Below are 15,531 nucleotides of genomic sequence, written 5' to 3'. Positions count from 1 at the left end.
ACGTTAAACTATCGTCCGTAAACCGACTTTACAGACAACCAATTTTTTTTAATCTTAAAATGCTCATACTAATGTCGCATTAAAAAAATGAGTAAATACTAGAGAAGGGCCAATGAAGTCCTAAAATCATCAAAATACCATCAAATCCTTAGTATTCGATTGATTCTGTATGTATTCCAAGAAAAAATAAATTAAACTAAAAAAAAACACTGATAACCTCTGAAGTTTACTAGGTCGATTGTTTCTGCATACTTTAAACGCGTAATTATATATATTAAATTTCCACATGTATTGCGTCTGGAAACTTAGTTTGTGAAACAACAATCTAAATGTTAGAATGTTTTAATACCCTAGTTAATATTTTCAATTTACTATACATTAATTTATGACACTTATATTCGGATTCGAGGGGTGTATTCAACGTAACCTCTCGGATTCTAATTCGAGATTCGGATTCGAAGAGATTGGGATTTTACCCATCACAAGTAAATACATTATAATGAAACTGGCTCCGCGCACCGGATAGTCCTGTTCAAGTCCCAGATCCAGTTATTCAGGTTTCTGGTCTTTTTTTTTCTTAAATCGTTACAGGTAAATAAATGCTGGGATGTATCATTTCCACGGGTCATTGACGATGTCTTCCACAATAAAACTGATCTGATTCATTGGATGCTAAAGTATCTAAATACCTAGCTGTCAATAAAATCTTAAGTATAGCTTTTAAAAAAATATGTAAATAAGGGAAATAATTAAAGGTTTGACAACAGAACGAAAACAGATTAGTTTATTTGGCAAATATATGTTGTTTTTTTTCCTTGAAAATTATGTAAAATCGGATGAGCAATAACGATTGATTGATTATTTCTTAGTCACTGTTCAAACCATAATTTTAAGGTGGAAAATAAAATAACATATTTCGATTGCAAGTTACATGATATTATATTTAGCCTAGTACAGATTCTTTAGAGTGTGTTTTTTTTTATTTATATGGGACTAAATATTTTTTTTTCCAAATTATCAGTATTTTCTTTTTTATTTAATGCAATAGAACTTGTTTGATAAATATTCATAAATTTCCTACAGCAAGGTCTTTAGTTGAATATCTCCATTCTTCTCCCGCCTGCAACTCTCTGGAATCCTCCTGAAGACCGGGATTCGTAACCCGGGGGGAGGCTGCTCCTGGACTTAGCCGGGCTGCACCCATCCCCCCATCGTCCGAAAACTCCCTCTCCCCTCCCCCTCCCCCCCCCTCCACCCCCCGCAGGCACAGCCGTGACGACACTCCTCGCGCGAGCCCCGGGTCTGTCCGCCCCGCCGGCGACCAGTTTCAGGGTCAGAGGGTATAAATGCAGCGGGGCGCGTGCCACGGTACGTCATTCGCCGAGCCGCCGTCACCGCCGACACATCCCGCGCCATGTTCAAGCTGGTGAGTACCCAGGTCCCTCGCATTGGTTGGCTGTTCCTCCTCGGGACCTTCCCCCTCCGTGGGCTGGGCTCTACTTCAGCAACCTCAGCACTGCATGCCACCGCCACACGTCTCTCCGCTTCTTCTAACCTCAACCTCACATCTTCATTTATACTTTTTGAGTCTCGTCGACAGAGCGACATCATTACGGACGGCAACACTGGGATTCTCGGGAAGTAATGGACCATGGGATGAGCGTGTCTCTCTTGGAACTTAAAGGAAAGTCCTTCACTGTGAAAGCAATCGTTACTGTGGAAACGGGGATCATAAACGTAGTAATGGGGCCCAAACAGCCCCTGTGAAATGACTTGTGTTGGGTTAACCCCCCACGCGCAAAAGCCTTGGGCCACAGATTTTTAACCTTGGACGTAGGAACATATAAAGGATCACATATCAAGGCCGACGATGAGGAATAATTCTATTTATTATCTGAGAAGCATTTTTTATTCTTGTCATTCTTTTGATATTTTCTTTTATAGTAGATTATCTTCAGCAATTCAAATTAGAGCATGATGACCTCTTGTAGGAATTTATCCTTCGAACCCTACACAAATTCCATTATTGAATTCTGTAATCCCATTAACCTCAGAGGTTTCAGTAACATAAGCTCATCATACAAACATAACAATTTCAAATAAAAAAAAATAAAAATAAACAATACAATTATTACATAAATTTATTTCACTATGCTCCAATCATAATTATGAATATATTGAGGCACCTTTCACTAATAGAGACTTAATTTATGGATCAACCTTTTTTATTATAGCAAATCCTTGCAATCCTTGCGAATCCTACAGATTTGCGCCATGGCCTGCAGTCAGAACTATCCCACAGAATATTTGCCTGGAGCGATCTCGGGAGGAAGCATTCAAAACCAGAAATTATAATGGCCGAAACGGGATTCGAACCCGAGTCTGTCGAAACGCGGGCCCGTGTGTCCTAAGAACCGTGCCACCTCGTCACGTGTGGCTTTGATTCACTTAACCAGTGATATTCGCGAAACTGCGGGTGTTTTCGTAAATCTAAGGGCAATCGTTTTACTTGCTTTCAACGTTAACTAACAAGAGTCATCTCGGAGCATTTGCAAAACCTTAAAAATACTGTCAAACCTACAGGAAAATTACTCGTCTTCTAAAATGAATAAAAAAAATTAGTTCAGCGGCAGCTACGAAATTGTCTTTTTTTTTACCCTGCCAATTTATTGTGTTGAGAAGAAGGTATTTATGTAATTTTTACGAAGTTGCTTATTAGCAAAAAGAACATTTTGATGTCACTAATAAGTGTTTAGGATTTCGCTATCAAGCATGGTTTATTCGCAAGTGTAGTAATCAGAGATTGTATAGAAACCTTTCTTTGGGAAAATATTTTTGTCCGTGCCAATTTCTGTGAATTTCAGGCAGTCCATAAAATTTAGGTTATGTCTGAGCAAAGTAAACGCTATTTTCAAATAATGAGTGATGAAAGATAATTGAAAAAAATGTTGCGTACAAGCTTGGATTTATTAGTTTATATTTCTTCCTTTTAAAACTTTTTTTTTCAATATAAATATGTGCCTGGGCCCACCATTTCAGATTTTTTTTTGTAGGTTCTAGATTATTCCCATCAGAAAATGTTTAGAAAAAAATGACTGCGAAAGTAAAATTGTTGTGGAAGCATATAGCCTAATTTAAACTCGATGTAAAAAAAAATTAGTTAAAAACATGCATGAAAACTCTTTAATAAATTAATTAAGGCTTAACCTAGCTTTAGCATATTGTTTTTTGAGACAATTACAGATATAATAAAACATATGTCAGGTGAAAAATTCTAAAAAAAATATAAAATGCATTGCATATTTAGCGAACTATTCTTATGAATTCCCCAAGTACAAAAATAATCGCATGAACATACAATTAGCAAATACTGCAAGTGAGGTCAAACGTTAAGGCAGATATGTAGGTACCTAAATGACTTAGAAACAGGAAAAAAAATATTTGTATGCAGTGAAGAAAGGAATTTATTTTTACATTAAAAAACATTGTATTTTGTTGGCCCTACTAAAATTTTATAATGTTTTAAAAATATGGTTGTGTACACCTGAAAAAATAGCCAGTATTTATTGGATGAACTTGTGCGTTTATTTTACCAAAGAGTAAAAACATGTCCCTAGGGTTAAAACTTTATTTTATTTATTGGTTTTTATATATTCTAAAAATGACTGTAAAATGTGGGTTTATAAACGTGGGAGGAAAAAATACGAATCAACTACGAAATCTGAAATGAAACAAACCTTATTTATCATTTTGTGATAAAAAAAAAGGCGAGTTCTAAAACCCCATCGGGACACATCGCTTACGAAGGACTTTGCGTAAGAGCTGCAGGCATGCTCTCGCCGGTCTCTAAGGCGATTACTTGGTAAAAGAAAGCGTATGGTCGACCTTGTTGACAGTTTTCCCGGCACAAGGTCACGCAGTTTCCAAGGATCTGCTTCGTCCACTTCAAATTCTTTATTTATTTAGGTTTCATGGAAATTTCTAAGGATTTTTATTTTTTCAATGGAAAAATATGTTTATAATGCGCTTGATAAATTCTGCGTGTCACCTGCGATTTGTAAAGGAAAAGTTAAACAAATCACTAGTTAGACTGATTTCCTTGCCAGCTACGTCGTGAAATTCACTTTCTGTGCTTCTTAAAAGCTGGTCATTACATAGTACAGATTTGTTTCTGTAGTCACATTTTCATAAAATTTCTCATGAAAATCTAGAATTAGCAAAATATAATAACTTCAACGTGACAGGTGTTTAGTGTTAACTTAATGTCATTTTTTGGGGAGGAGGGGGGGGGGGGGGTTCGTGGTAGCCATGATCATTGAGTTAGAGATAATTTTTTTTCAATCCCCTCTTAATGGTGAAGGTACTTCGCATTTAAGTCTCTACGCTTAATCGTTCGTTGTAAGACCCCCAACTTTAGCCTTTTTTTAGGTCAATCGATAGTAGGTTAAACGACTGACAAGAGAAACGAGATCTGCCGAAGTTAATTACGGGCGAAATGATTCCAGGTTTGTTGCCGGGCCCCACTCCTGTCCCATCCATCTCCTCGACGACCGACACGATTCCTTCACTCGCGTGGAAACGCTCTCTCGCCGTCGCCAGCTGGGGCAGCGACCCCGGGCGCCTTGCCTTGTTTCTCGTTTCGTCACCACTGACAGTTCACCGGCCAAGTGGTGGCCACAAGGGTTTCAGTCCCTCTAGGGTTCGCCTCGAGAAGAAGTTACTACCTCGGAAAACCAAGATTTAGCCCACGTAACAATCTGACAACTTCACAGGAGTTTTGAAAACCTCCTCTCTCAACGATACTGTAGTTTAAGTCAAGCTTCATATATGTACGTGCGGCTGGCAAGGAAAAAAAACATTAAGATTAATTTCTCCCGATTGGGGGACTTCTTCAGACAGCCACACAGGCACTTAATTTTGTAACTAGACTAGCGTTTGACTGACTCTTATAACAACTCTTTCTAAAAAAAAAAAATTGCAGTAAGACACGAAGCTATGGTTCAATATTAAATAAAGTTTTTAAACATAATCCAAAATAAAACAAAAAATGGTCAAATTTGGACTTAAGCTTGTTGGTCTCTGAGGTAAAGATTTATCGGGGCGATAACCTTTCCATCCTACACCCATTCTTTTTTTAAAGAATTTACATACACTTTATATTTTACTAACGTACAGTGGTATTTTTTTTACAATATTTGCTAGTTAATTTGACGGCCATGACTGCTATCGCATCATGTAAATGCAGCGAGGTTCATGGGCATTACTCAACTGCGTTAGCACTAAACCGGTATCCAAGTAGTTCGAAGCCCACTTAAATAATAGCCATCCCGTTGACGTAAGGCCATGCGCATAATCGTGTGACGTTAAACCAACAAGACAAGCAAAAAGTGTTTTTTTTTTCGTGCCGTCACGAAAATAGCAAGCCAAAAATCTGAAATAAGTGTCATTTTTTCCATAAAACAGTTAAATTGTTTCTCATTATATTTACTTCAATTTGTTAATTTGTGCCATCTTTTCAATGTTTACATACTGACAGACGGATTAATACGATAGGAAAGGTCACAACGATTATGAATGACGAGAATATAAAATCATAAATTGAATCCGAACGTCTTGACAGAATTACATGCAATTTTTTTTGCCGGCTCGATACTTTCATTACGAAAACCTGAAGGTACAGAAATATTTTATATAGTTTTTAAAAATGCAATTTTTTTTCATAAAATAAGGGCTTAAAACAAAAGACAACAAAAATAATTTAAAAATATTGGCTGTAAGAATAATAAGAAACGTAATAAAAATCTTTACATTGACCAAAACGTATGTCCTTTTACAATTGCATAATATAATGTTATAATAAGTTAAAATTATCTTAATTATGTAATATTTTTTTTTTCATTCTAGGAATTGGTTTCTTTAGGGGTTTTTCTTTTTGTGATTTTAATATTTTTTACAGCTAAATATTTTCCATGTTTGTTTGTTTCTTTATTTTCCAAGTCCTTATTTCATGAAAAAGAGTTTGCCTTTATTAACCTATACACCGTATTGACAGTTTCTTACATTCAGGTCTCAATGATTAAAAAAAAAAAAACGAAAAGACAAAAATACCATCGAATTCTATCAAGTCGTTCGGATTTTGTTGTGGTTTATGTATTGTCATCAGCCACACATTCCAGCCCTCTTGAGGGCCATTGAGAAAAAAAATGGGTGTGGCTATGTCATGGACACGGCCGTGTGTTGTACGTGAATACGTGTACGTAGCAGGTAATATTTTCTTTACAAAAAATAAAATACTTGTTTTATTTTAACACCATATATATATATATATACATATATATATTCACTGCAACTATTTTACACTAATTTTTTATACATTCAATCGACAGATTTTGACGAGAGCTGACGATTGAAAAGTAAACGAACGTCGTAGCTTCTCCAAGTCAAAAGTTTATACTTAGGGACCGGAAAAATTCGCGGGTTCAATGAACTGCAGGATGAACTCCATAGTTCTACATACACTCTGTGAAATGTCACCCACTTATTGGCTTCTGTCTTGTGAGGCGTCCTAACGTAGCAGCCTGTGATTTGATAAAGCTTTGCTCGGGCGTTTCTCATTGGCCCAGAGTCATCCAGGTGAGTTGTGAGCCAATTGCAGAGGCAGCACTGAGGTATAACCATTTGTATTTTAGCCTATCGCGAAATGAGTTCGCGAATTTTTCCGGTCTCTATTTATACTAAATGTAAATCTCCAAACGCAGCAAAATGACCTCAAAATGGTGGCGCTTACCCTCTCCACCGCGCGCGATGCGTCACAGTCCTCACTTGGCGTAACGGAATTCTTTGATCCTTTAGCCATCCAGTGGTGCGATTAAATGATGATAGACGTGTAGCTGCAGCCACCAAACTGTATGGTTTTTTTTGGATTGCCTCCCACTGTGGAAGCACATCAGTAAAAAAAGAGAAGGAAAGTGGTGAGAAGTCGCCGCGTGTTGCAGGTTATTGCCTGCTGCCTGCTGGGAGCTGCCCTGGCCGCCCCACAGGGACCGCTGCAGCCGAGACTCACCACGAGGGAGCCTGTGCCCATCGTGGCGCAGTCCAGTCTGCTCAACGAGGACGGCAGCTTCCAGAACAGGTGAGGGCGTGTCGCATCCTTTCATCCGTAACAACACACATGTTTTCCTACATTTGTCACACACGTATTTGGGCACAACACCGTGAAAGTTTCAAAATTTAGAAAATCTCCATCTTCACAAATTAGTCCACTTCATTCTGCTCATCCTGGTGTCAAAGCACACTATTTTTATTGTTTTGGCAACTGAAGTGTAACCCTGTCTCTGACGTGTATCCTGGTAGAGAGATATGCAGGCGAAACAGTTTAAAAAATAAGCTTTTTCTGTGGCTATAACGAAATATTTAACCGGTTCGTAGGAACGTATTAAAAATTTCGAAGATTATGACGGGGGGGATCGAACACGCAAAAACTTTGTTATTTTGAAGATGAACATCTTGCCACTTGTTTACTTTGACAATTATTGCCCTGCTGGGATATTTACATCTGGGGTTGTAGTATCATTGATGTATTATAATATTAAGTATGTTTTGCGGAAGAGTCAGGGTCACATTAATGCATCACACTGGTACATATTTAACTGTACCAACTGCAGTGTTTGAAAGTAGATATTTCGCTGAATGTATTATTGAAGCTAAAGGTTAGTTTATATTTAACTTAACTGGCAGTCTTGAGTGTTCTATGTAGCACTCTTTTACTATATAGTGTGGTTAAGGTAAAACTAATATTTGTAAAAATTGCGTAATGCTTGGCGTGACATTTTTTTTAATCTGTAGTACATATTTTATATTCTAAAATAGTATTCATTGGTGTCATAAAAATAGTATGTCTTTTCAAGGTTAGCCCTTGCCTTAGATTCATTCCTACCCTATAAGTAAAGACTGGCTATAATTGCTTGTTCAATTATTTCCAGGTTAGACTTCAACGTAATATATTTACTCAGGTAATCTTTACCTGTTGGTTTCAGACTTGAAATATCACTTAAGTGGGTTATTTTTTTTTTTAGATTGATACTTCTTTAGGTGAATGTTTCTCACCGGGTAGGCGTCATCCATAGTCAACTGTCGTAAAAAGCTTAAAGGCAAAAAAAAAATTTTTAATTTCCGCTTTCAGGCTGTAAGCTGCGGGTTTTTTTGGTCACTTGATGTAAGCAAATTTGGCCGAGCAGACGTCATGTAAGTACTGACCGAGATGTGGTGTGGTGTCGCAGCTACGAGAGCGGAGACGGCACCAAAGTGGACGCCGCCGGAGTCCAGAAGGCGGTGGGCCCCAAGGGCGAGGCGGGCACGGCCATCCAGGGCTCCTACTCCTTCTACATCGACAACGTGCTCTACACGCTCACCTACACCGCCGACGAGAACGGCTTCCAGCCGCAGGGCAACTACCTGCCCACCCCTCCGCCCATCCCGGAGAAGATCCTCGAGGCGTTGGCCTACAACGCAGCCCACCCCGAGGAGGACAACCTCAAGAGGAAGTAGACCACCCCCACCACCACCACCAACAACAACCCCTCTGTGAATACCTGCGACGGCTCTGCCGGCCGGCGAGAGACCTGCTCCCCGGCTCCGACAAGCACCGCGCCATGTACTGTGTACATAGCATGTATATTACTTTTTGTACGAGCTCAAAAAAACATCATCAATATTAGCTTCTCCAGCCGTTATTTCTCCATACCTGCACAATCCCCCGTCAACGTAACCAACAGTTCAATGTCTGTTGTAGCACTCTTTTTTTATGTCCTATCCTTACTTAGTTGGGTCATGTGAATTTTGTAAATAAGTTACTGGTTTCTCTTCGCACAGTTCATGAACATATTCTTGTCATCCAAAGATGTAGATCATTCAAATGTACGATGTTGTCCAACCTTGCTTTTCGTCAAAAATTAAGGATACTTTTGCAGGTATCTAAAGCTGCCAGTAAGCTTTGTGATAATAAAATATAGGGTGTCCGTAAAAGAATGTCCCAGTTTAATGTAGACTATTTACAACAAATCAAACATGAAATTGAAGATAAACAAACCTAGTTTTTCATACAAATGTTCAACATGTGCACCTTTAGTTATACGGCACACTTCCACCCTAAAGACCAATTCCTCCCGCACTCTGGTTAACAAGTCCGGAGTAATGGAAGCAATAGCCTCTTCAATTCTGTCTCTTGACTCTGGAAAATTATTAGGTAGCGGCTGAACGCAGACACAGTGATTTTATAAAGCCCCAAAGAAAAAAAATCGCCAGCGAATAAGAGCTCTGTCGTCTCGACCATTACGACCAATCCAACTGTTAAGGACTTCGACGCTCAACCACTCTCGTACAAAGAGATTCCAATGGGGAGGGGCACCATCAGGTGGCCAAATAAAGTTTACAGGTTCACACTACTAATTTTCATTTTTCGTAGGTGGCACTGCAAGCGAGAAAACAACAAAGCAGTACTCGCGCATGCGCTTATTTAAACTGTTTAAGTTACTCTTTGTGACCTTGAACCAATATCCTACAACGCTTGCAAATTGGTATTATTATAATTTATAACTGGGACATTATTTTATGGGCATACTGTATTAGAGAAGATATTCTACTTCATATTTAATTCTTGCATTGATACAAATAAAACCCATGTACAGACTAACCGTTTATGTAAGATTCAAGACATGTAAAGCATAAAACACAATATGACTACAACCAAGGGCGTCCATGCCAGGGGGCAATAGTGGGGATACGCTCCCCCCCCCCCCCCCCCCACAACGAACAGCTCTCAAGGAACAGCTTTCAAGAAAATGATTTAAAGGTTGTTATTAGGTAGAAGTAGTTGAACACTGAAATATTTTATATGGATTTTTTTTTAAATTATAAGTAGCCATTCGTATTTCAAAATATTAAAAATACTCAATACCCCCAGGTCTAGTTACCCCCCCCCCCCCCTTTTTCGTTTTCCTTTCAACAAACTATCATATGGGCACCTTGAGTTATTAAACCAAGACACTATGAACTATCACTTAACTTTAGTTGATGATAAGTAAAATAAATTTTTGGAAGAATTTTTCGATTTTGGTTTGTTTAATATATTCAGTGTAGACATTCAATGTTTGCTTATTATTTAACTCCTTTCATACAAAATATTTACTTCATGTGGCTCATTACTGTAATTTTTTTTAAGATTTAATAATAAGAGTGGTGTCATTTCACCCCCTCCTTTTTTTTACCGTATTACAAGCTCGAGCAAGAATTGCTGTTTTTCAATTCAAGATAGAGCATGAATGTGAACCTGATTTTAAAATAAATTTTCTGTGGAATGCTACTAATAGGCTACCTAACTATTAGTCTCCAGTTTAGAGCCTACTTAGCAAGAAGCATTTGGAATTTTATGAATTTACTGTGATAACATTGTGAGGTACATAACAGTTTCGATTACAGTAACGACCTTTGATATCAAAGCAGTGTCGCAGTTTTTGTCTCTTCACTGAGACCAAAAAAAATTGGTACAACCGGAAAAAAAGGCTTGGTTTTGTTAGCCAAATAATTTATAGGTGTAATAAAATTACTTTATCAAAATGAACATGTGCATCAATTCAAGTCAAATATCCAATTTTTTTTAACCAGTTATTCTTTAGAAAATAGTATTTTTGACAGCGTATACCATACTTGAATATCCGAACTTAATGGTAAATTCGTTGGCCTAAAACTATTTTTTTCTTAGATTCTCTTTGAAGCGCATATCCATGTCATTACCAACCCTTACAAATTTTATGCAAAAAAGGCATTTAAGTTCTCCAGCACATCTTACCATTACTCTAGCAATAGGCCGCCCGCACTTTTATAGTAGACAAATAGGGAATACTAGTTTTAAATGACCAGAATTTATATATATATATATTTAATTTGTCATTGGAAATGATTAACGAACTGTAAAAGTTGTGAATATTAAATACTTTATATATATCGTATAGTAGCTGTGAGTTGGACTCAAAGAGCCTTATAGTCGTATTCACCTACTCTGAAGAATGGAATCGGTGAGATGACGGAAATGATGAATCAGTGACGGATTGAGTAACAAGAAAGTTGATGAAATAATGCCGAGAAAATACTCTCGCCAAATAGCGTCCACCACACTATCTATTTTTTTTTTCTATTCCTCGAATGAAAAATTCCAGACTTTCTGATGCCTAAGACTCAATGGAGGTTTCCAAAACACACAAAAAACCTAGAGCTTCTCCAGGAACAGATTATTAATTAAAAACATGCGTTGTTTCCCATACGCTCAGGTATCATTAATTCCTTCACTAACCACTTTAGTTTGATTACTGTAAGCCTGTTATAAGCTACGTGTGATATTCATTGTTTCCGAAAATTTTCTTCAAACAATATTAGTATAGAATTTCAACGTTATATTGCCAATGTAATTAACAAATAATCATGTCTGAGAAACTTTCCCACCAAAATTCAAGGTCATGAACCACAAATATATTGATTTAAAAATTGTAGCTTTTATTTAATTGGACTACGCAGATTACAATGATAAATTTACTTCCCAAATTGGAACAATGCTGCGTAATTATGACATATAAGTATTCTAGGATTAAGATATGACAATGTAGAGGATTTTTACTCATTGTGATAATCAATATTAAATTCAAATGGCCTTATAGATGTATGAGAAATATTATAAATATATATATATATATGTATATATATATATATATATATATATATATATATATATATATATCTGTTTGATAAAATTTTAAACACATGCAAACTTATATATATATATATAATAGTAATTCCCAGTATACACTGCTGGCCTACTTTGATCTTTTAATTGTAAAACATTCACAATATAAAATAGTGAGTTAAATGTTAAAATAAATGAGGCAAATATCACAATGTCTTGGGGCATGCAAAACTATTACTTTTAAAACTAAATCTTTTAAATACTTGTTCAAAAAAATTTCAGCTTTGACTGTAAAACAATGAATGACCTTTACAACAAAAATTGTTATATCTGTGTATAAATGAAGCCAGGAATTTTTCACGGATACATTTCACTCCAAGCTAGTCTCAACTTACCTATGTATACATAATCAAGTTATTTTTAGAGCGCAGATTGGTCAATAACAAGGTCGCATCCTTTGGTAGCCTACCCTGTTAGGTAACCACTTCTTTTCTTGTTTCAAACTGGTTTTAGAGGGCGTGACAAGAGCACTGTAGTCCAATCATCAACGTTAAGCATGTATGTGTGCTTCGAGTATTATTTTCCTTATTAATGAATCCACGGAATAACTGAAGCTCTATAACAATAATTGTCAACTATTGGTAATTAAAAAATGTGCATGTAACTCAGTACACGTGATAAAAATGAAACTTCTTTGGCAATCCAAACCTCGACTCGTAAGTATATCGTAAGGGGTAAAACGGGAGAGAGAGAGAGAGAGAGAGAGAGAGAGAGAGAGAGAGAGAAGACACTTTTTTAAAAATAACACAGTGAGGGGTGGTTTTTTGTTATCATTTTTTTCTCAAATATTTAATAATCCTAACCTTTTTTATTATAATTCTGATTAAAATTAAAATTAATTAATAAACATGAACTAACAAAATTATTACTCCAAAAAAACTGCTCAGGATTCACGTCAGAAACGTTTCCAAACAATGTTTTACATAAACTTTGCATTGAAATTTGGCCTTTAAATTTTACTCTTATCGCGCACAAAAAATTTCACTTCAAAAATTAAATAGCAATTTATGTACATTAGTTATAGTAGTATATAATAGGGCATCCGAGGACTGGGTTCTGGGTGAGGTGCCGAGGTGCCGACCGCCATATTGGATTGTGACGTCACGGCGGCCATCTTGGATGGTTGTGACCTTGACCTTTGACCTTGACCTTGACCCCGGCGGCCATTTTGGATCCGCCATCTTGGATCCGCCATTTTGGATGACGTCATTGTGTGTTCTCGAAAATTCCGGTGATGTGTTTTCCGCCATATTGGATGATGACGTCACCGTTGCATTTTCCGTTACGGCCGACATCTTTAACTTTTTTATTTATTATCCGATTTTAATGAAATTTTTTTTAAAAATTATAAAAAAATTAATTTAATAAAATTTTAATAAAATAATTATAAAAAATATACTTTTACGACACGGAGTTCGGAGTCCTCGGTTCGAACCCGACGAATGCAAAAAAAATTAAAAATGGTGACAGGCTCCTTCCTCAATGGTGGTTGCAGGCAGACTGACTCCCACCACTTTTTTCAAAGCATATATATCGTCACCCAGTATGACGTCACGTCCACCATCTTGAAATTTGGACGCCATCTTGAAAATCTTTATTTATTATCCGAATTTAATGAAAAAAATTCCAAAATTCATCAAAAAATTAACGTATTTGAATTCTGTTTGATTATATCGATTCCCGTCCTCGGTTCGATACCCGATCGATGCAATAATGTTTAATTTTATGTAAAAAATAATAATTTCAATAAACCATGTTCAACATTCGTAAAGAGACTCTAAATCCTCTACTACCATCATCCTATCAGACGTCAAGACCACCATATTGGAAATTCGTAATTTTAATGCTAGAGAGGCGGGAAAAAGTTCCAAATTCATTAAATAAATTTGTAATATATATACTGATTGATTGGATCGACTAAGGTCCTTGGTTCGATCCCTGACCGATACAAAACAACTTTAATTTAAAAAAATACTAAAAAAGTGTTAGGTTTGAGAAAATAAAAACAACACAAGTCCTTTTAAAAAATTTTTTATTACATACATACTACACTACTACAGGTACAAAAAAACACTGACAAATTACTAAAGCCTTTTGGATTCCTCGATTCAAACAGTCTTCTTATTGTACGGACTAAGACTTTTACATGACTTTAAATGTCTATCCGATCCGTTCATCACCACAGCCAGAGACGGACTGAAGTTCATATCACTCATATAGTCTCATTAGCCGGTACAACACATGAGTCAAATCAATAACCATGTTCATTATACGTCTCGGAGCATTTTTTATAATGACGATGTAAGCTATCGAGACGTGAAATTAGTTTATTGCACTTATTGCACTGAAATTGTATTCTTTGAACATTATTAGAACAACCGCTTCTTTCATGTCTGCGAGCATTTGAGGTGATAGTAAATGACGCACCACAGTATTTGCACTGATGCGAAGTACGCTCTTCATTAATTGAAGTATTCAATGATGATGAAACTTCAGTTGATGGTGGAACAGCACATATCGAAGTCTCCTCCAGTGTTGTCAGAGGCGTTGCCAACGGGATCTGCTCCAACATCGTCGACGACGACGTCAAGGTTCCCGCAGTCGATGGTACAACCTCCATCGAGTTCGTCGTTAAAGTCGGTAAAGATGCCATCGAGTTCGCAAGAACAGGCAATTACGCGACTTATGCACCAGAAGAAAAAACTAGGTGATACGTACACCGTCGACGGCAGTAACAAACTAAGCGTCCTGCTGTCTAGGACTCGTTTATATACATTAACCGGTTTGAATAATACGCTAGTCAAATCAAGAACAATTTACTAAAATACTAGAGTCAAAACAACATTTAAAAAAATAGAAGCACCGACAACGAAAAGGCAGCACATTTGGAAGCACCGACAACGAAAAGGCAGCACATTTGGTAGCACCATCATCGAAAAGGTGGCACATTTGTCATTGGCTCCAATATTCATTGGCTCCAATATTCATTGGTTCCATCAGTCTATTGATTCTATCAGTCTAGTGACTCCAACAGTCATTGACACCAACAGCCTTTTTCTTCATCAGCTCCAATGATATTTGGCTAGAATGCTACGAGTCTAAGAGACTATGAGGCTACAATTCCACGAGTGTACAAGACTCCTCCAACTACCTTCAAGTGTATAAAGCTCCAAATGCTCCATCAGCTCCAACACGTAATGTACGCAATGTACGCGCAATACATGCAATTTACACACAATAAATGTAAATGATTACACAGTACACACAGGAAACGGAATGTACACACAGTACACACACAGGAAACGGAACGTACACACAGTGCACACAGGAAACGGAACGTACACACAGTACACACAGGAAACGGAACGTACACACAGTACACACAGGAAACGGAACGTACACACAGTACACACAGGAAACTGAACGTACACACAGTACACACAGGAAACGGAACGTACACACAGTACACACAGGAAACGGAACGTACACACAGTACACACAGGAAACGGAACGTACACACAGTACACACAGGAAACGGAACGTACACACAGTAAACACAGGAAACGGAACGTACACACAGTACACACAGAAAACGGAACGTACACACAGTACACACAGGAAACTGAACGTACACACAGTACACACAGGAAACGGAACGTACACACAGTACACACAGGAAACGGAACGTACACACAGTACACACAGGAAACGGAACGTACACACAGTACACACAGGAA

At 37.3% G+C, this 15,531-nt stretch overlaps 1 protein-coding gene across 1 annotated transcript; it reads left to right on the top strand.

Annotated features, from left to right (window-relative positions):
- The first annotated feature begins 1,376 nt into the window (after nucleotides 1–1,376).
- On the top strand, nucleotides 1,377–11,187 carry LOC134534800 (endocuticle structural glycoprotein SgAbd-3-like). The gene is made up of 3 exons (XM_063373388.1): nucleotides 1,377–1,426; nucleotides 6,996–7,132; nucleotides 8,280–11,187. Exons 1-3 carry the CDS (start codon nucleotides 1,415–1,417, stop codon nucleotides 8,545–8,547), a joined length of 417 nt encoding a protein of 138 aa, XP_063229458.1. The 5' UTR covers nucleotides 1,377–1,414; the 3' UTR covers nucleotides 8,548–11,187.
- The last annotated feature ends 4,344 nt before the right edge of the window (nucleotides 11,188–15,531 follow it).

The sequence above is a fragment of the Bacillus rossius genome, chromosome 8 (genome assembly GCF_032445375.1).
Source record: "Bacillus rossius redtenbacheri isolate Brsri chromosome 8, Brsri_v3, whole genome shotgun sequence".
Classification (NCBI taxonomy): Eukaryota; Metazoa; Arthropoda; class Insecta; order Phasmatodea; family Bacillidae; genus Bacillus; species Bacillus rossius.
Note: the sequence above shows the minus strand (reverse complement) of the source record. Positions and strands in the feature narration are given on the sequence as shown.

Coding starts and splice junctions, on each gene's coding strand:
- LOC134534800 (XM_063373388.1), top strand. Junction 7,133..8,279: donor GACGGCAGCTTCCAGAACAG/GTGAGGGCGTGT, acceptor GTGGTGTCGCAG/CTACGAGAGCGGAGACGGCA.